This window comes from Nicotiana attenuata, unplaced genomic scaffold, assembly GCF_001879085.1.
Source record: "Nicotiana attenuata strain UT unplaced genomic scaffold, NIATTr2, whole genome shotgun sequence".
In the NCBI taxonomy this organism is placed as follows: domain Eukaryota; kingdom Viridiplantae; phylum Streptophyta; class Magnoliopsida; order Solanales; family Solanaceae; genus Nicotiana; species Nicotiana attenuata.
This window is the reverse complement of record NW_017671138.1, coordinates 117,655-122,421: the sequence shown is the minus strand read 5'-3', so window position 1 is coordinate 122,421 and position 4,767 is coordinate 117,655. Positions and strand designations below refer to the sequence as shown.

At 41.0% G+C, this 4,767-nt stretch overlaps 1 protein-coding gene across 1 annotated transcript; it reads left to right on the top strand.

Annotated features, from left to right (window-relative positions):
* The first annotated feature begins 1,068 nt into the window (after positions 1–1,068).
* LOC109206179 lies at positions 1,069–1,797 on the top strand. Its single transcript, XM_019368971.1, has one exon. It carries the CDS (start codon positions 1,069–1,071, stop codon positions 1,795–1,797), a length of 729 nt encoding a protein of 242 aa, XP_019224516.1.
* Positions 1,798–4,767: the final 2,970 nt, after the last annotated feature.

Sequence of the window (4,767 nt, the reverse complement as noted above, 5' to 3'; positions counted from 1 at the left end):
ATGTGTGTGTGTTACTTAATTAATGATCGAAAGAAAATGTAAGAAAATTGTAAGTACATATAATAAAAATTATTTAATGGGTCAACTAAGGCAAATATTAGGACGAGTCCTAAATTAGCTTCAAAAGATAACTAACTCATGGTATACTAATGAAATATCAATTTAGCTATTAAACTAAGTTCTAAGTAAATCTAAAAGAATTAACCGGTAATACACTAAGTAAAATTGGTTTAACCTTTTAAATTAACATTCAAGTCAATTATAAAATGATGAACATATAGATAGGTAAATATAATTCATAATATGAAGTATTATATAAGTGACCACTTTAATTCATAATTAGATGAATCTTTTTTGTTTAAGCTATTAAATTAATACAATTAACAATAAACTAATTAGCTGATAATATACTAAAGAAATATTAATTTTTGCTATAAGTAAGACCTAAGTTAATTCAAAATAATAACCCATCATACACTAATAACAAATAGTTTAATATGATAAATTAACACCTAAGTCAATCTTAAAGTGATGAAAGATATAGACAAGTAATTGTAATTCATAACTGATGTATCATTATAATTCATAATTACATGAAATATATATGTAGGTAATTATAATTCATAATTAGATCCATTATTATAATTCATAATTAGATAAAACATATAAGTAAAAAAAATTCAAAAAAAATGAAAAAATTCGTATGTCCGAAGGGGTCTAAGTTTTACTTTTTCAAAGGTCAGAGTTGATAGCGGTGCAACAGTTTGAGGAACATTCTACATAGCTACTGCGAAACTAAGATATTTCCATGCCTTCCAAAAAAAAACTCCTGAAACTTCTAGAATATTCAATTCAGTTTCTCTCTCAAACAAATAAATAGCAGAAAACCTCCCCGCTTCTCTCATCGTAAAGCACTACTATTCTCAGAAACCTAAGCCGGACCCATCCGTATTCTCCTTAAGGATTCAGAAGGTATTCAGAGGCTTTTTAGTGAGAAAAAACGTGAAGAAAATCATATCATTACGAAAAGAGGTGGAAGACATTGAGCGTAAGATTTTGTGCGGCGAAATGGCGGAGTTGATTCGGAGAGACGAAAGGGAGAGGTTGCGGGTGAATGAGACGCTGATGTCACTGCTTTTGAAATTGGATTCCGTTTGTGGAGTTGATTCCGGTGTTAGGGACTGCAGAAAGGCTGTGATTAAAAAGGTAATCTCTTTGCAAGAGAAAATTGACTTGATTGTTTCAGCATGTAATCAAATTGCAGACAAAGATGATTCCGATGAAGTCCCTAAATTGGTCAATCAGACCGAATACATCCCCCATTCCACAGGAAATCAGGACGAAAATGAAAATTCGACATATCAGAGTGAAGTTTCTGATCTATTGGAGCAGAGTGTGGAAGCAGAAAATCAAGCAGCATTGAATTGTATGAAGAAAGACGAGAAAACACAAGCAGAGGGCGAATGCGATGCAGCGCCATCAATTGAGATGTCTGATGAGTTGCCGGAGGTAAGTGTGGAGAGAGGCGAAGTAGGAGATGTGATTGAAAGAATTGATGAGGAGGAGAATGAAGTAGGGTTACATGGGGAAGATGAGAGTAGAAAAAACAGAGAGTTGATGGAGAAAATGGTGGAAAATAATGAGAAGATGATGAAAATGATGAATGAGATGTGCCAGAGAAACGAAATGCAAACGCTGATGCTGAATTCGCTGGCGCAGAGGGTGGCGCAATTAGAGAAAGCTTTCCTATGTGATAGGTTGAAGCCAAAGCCAAAGAAAAAGAGGCATGGTGCTTAAAAACTGCTCCAATCTTGTTTGAGAGTGTTTACATTCATTTAATTGATTTTGTCTTTTTTTGTCTTCTCTGACCCATTCATATTTTAGTTATTTTAGGACGTGTACTTGCATAAAACACAGATATTGGAATGTAAAGCTTATTACAGTAGAGTTTCATTATGCTGGACTATCGCCTTGTGATTCTTTGGTTTAGTTACTCGAACTAAAATGGTAATTTCCCGTAGCACTAAAACGTCATTATCGTATGTGTCATTCTTATTCGGCTTATCCTCTTATGAGGTTAGCTACATCTCTCTTTATATACAGGGAGGACTTGCACCTCTCTTTGGACAAAAAATCACATTTATTTATTTTCTTAGATTTTTGGATTCTTTTAGTGGAATATTTGTTTTGCTTTAACAAGCCTAAAAGTTATGTCTCTTCATATCTATAATGAAAGAAAGAGTTAATTTAATAGCTGTTACCATTAACAAATGCAATTGTGCACTAACTATTATTTTAATAAAGATTACACACCACGTCTGATCGAAAAATAGAGGCTTCCAACCATGACTCTCTCTCTTTACAAAGGGTAAGTGTGTCAATATCATATGCACCCATAGCTACTTGGGTAGAGACCGTTGAACATCATTTGGACAGGCCGAGGCTATGGCCTCTGTTCGGCTCAAAAGTTAACAATATACTTTGTAAGCTAAAAAACAATTAAAAGTAAAAAAAGGGTAAATCGTAATCAAATATAATAATCCTAGAGATGCAAAGATGATAATATTGTTGTAGATCTAGTATTGCAAAGAGACAGTATGAACTCAATAAGATACGTTCGTTTGAAGTAGAGATAGAGAGAGAAAGTCAGAAAAATGAGAGAGTTGTATTAGATCAGATGCCTCCTTTTACAATGTGAAGGTCTCCTTTATATAATAGGAGACCTTCCTCGAAAGAATCAAAAAGTTACAAAGATAAGTAACGTCTCCCTAGTGAAGACACTGAGTCCTAAACGATGTCGCTTTTGCCCCCACGGCCGAGTTGTACCCGCTACATTGGTAGGCGTACACTCATTGGGCGTACCCACTGGCGTAGAGATGCTGAGGGTCAAATTTGACCCTATACAGTTAGTCCCTCCGCTCGTTGGAGACGCATTCGGTGGGCGTCTTCGATGGACGGAAACGTGAACCTCGGCTTAGGAGAATTTGACCTCGACCTAGGGCGGCAATACGAATGAAGTGAAATATATGACGTTGTTGAGCCACTGACGCGCGGCTTCCTTTTTTGGAATGACGTCATCGCCTGTATGCATCATTATTATATTTGCCCCCGAGGCGGTTCAGAGGATGATGTGACATTTTGGTTTCCGGCGCACGTTTTGAATCATGACTCTTCGATTCCTGTGCAACTTATCCCTATAAGTATGAGAGAGGTTCGATTTTATTCCACTTTCAATCCTTCGGAAAGCATTTTCTGATATACCCCTTTGTCTTTTCTTTACTGTAACCGTTATTTTGTGAGGGACTCTCCCACTTCTATTGAAACCATACTTCCTATCATCGGTGCTTCGTTTCTTAAGTAGTATAATCATGACAAAACGCGGACAGAGTAGTAAAAAGGCCAAAGATAATGCCCTGTCTAGGGTTCCGCCATCTTCCGGTGGTGAAGGGGAAAAGGCGGAGAAGGCCCTTGTTCCTCTCAGCGTAGACAACGTCCTTCCGAAGGAGACGCATGTTCGCAGGGATTTTCCAACTAAAAGCCCTGACCTTCCCTGGGAGCACAGCGTTTTATTACAATCTCATTTAGATGATCTTCGAGAGACGCACCATATTCCGGACCACGTGGAAATGGTTCCGGCCGGGACGGACTATGCCAATGTGCACCGGCCTGGATATTGCACATTCTATGAGTACCCGTTCTTGATCGGTTACAATCTTCCAATCTACCCTCTGATGGAGGAGCTTTGCCATTTTTATAATGTGTGTCCGGCCCAGCTCACTCCTTATACCTTGAAGGTGTGTCGTATTATGACCACTTATGCGGCCAGGGCTGAATGCAGCGTCTCGGTCCACCACCTCTTACAGTTATTCAGCGCTGGTTACCTGAGGGGTACCATGCTGCAGTTAAAAGGTCGGGGCACAAGGGGCTTAGTTGTTAAAGCCGATGATAAGCCCAACCGCCGCTTTTGGCGTAAGTATTTCTACATCAGGACGGAGCACCTGGTGTCGAATCCCGAAGGGTTCCCGGAAAGATGGAATCCAGAACGTAAGTATTTTTATTCGTAGAATTCAGGGCTGCTTGCGCTTTTGACCATACGGCCATTGTGATTTCTTTGCTTTTCTCCCTTTTTTATTCGCAGCGAGGGCTTCTCCACCCCAGCTCATTGATGACATTAAATCGTGGGTGGAAAGAATAATACCTTATGCGGAGGAATGCCGTACCTGGGCTGCATTTCTTCAACAGTACGGCCCGTCAGGTAATTCTTTGGCTACGATTTGGAAATTCCCTACGTTCTCGTTTCCTGACTTATTCGTGTTGGCAGGTCGGAGCGCTCCTAAGAAGAAGAAAAAGAACGTCGTCACCTTACCTGGGGCGGGGACTGATTCTGAAGACGGGTATATACCCTGTGGTTCGCCCAGTGAGGGCGCTGCGGGGGCTCCTCAACCGCTACCCGTGGCGGCGTCCATGAGGGGAGCGACTCCTTCAATGCCATCCCCACGGACTGTGGAGGAGACTTCTGAGAGCGAGGAGCAGCCAGAAAGGAAAAGACGTCGGTTGATAACCGGCAAGGGGATAGCCTCAGAAGACGAGGGGGCGAGCGAGCCCCATCGGGAGTCAAGTCCAGTTTTTATGGTGGATGCCATCCGTTCCGGGAGGTCGGCTCCCCAAGGGGGGGCGGTTCTCGACGCCAGCCCACCTCGCATTCCGGAGAGCGGCTCGTCGGCTGCCGTTGGAGAAGCAGGTGATGATGCCGAGAGGGTGGGCCCT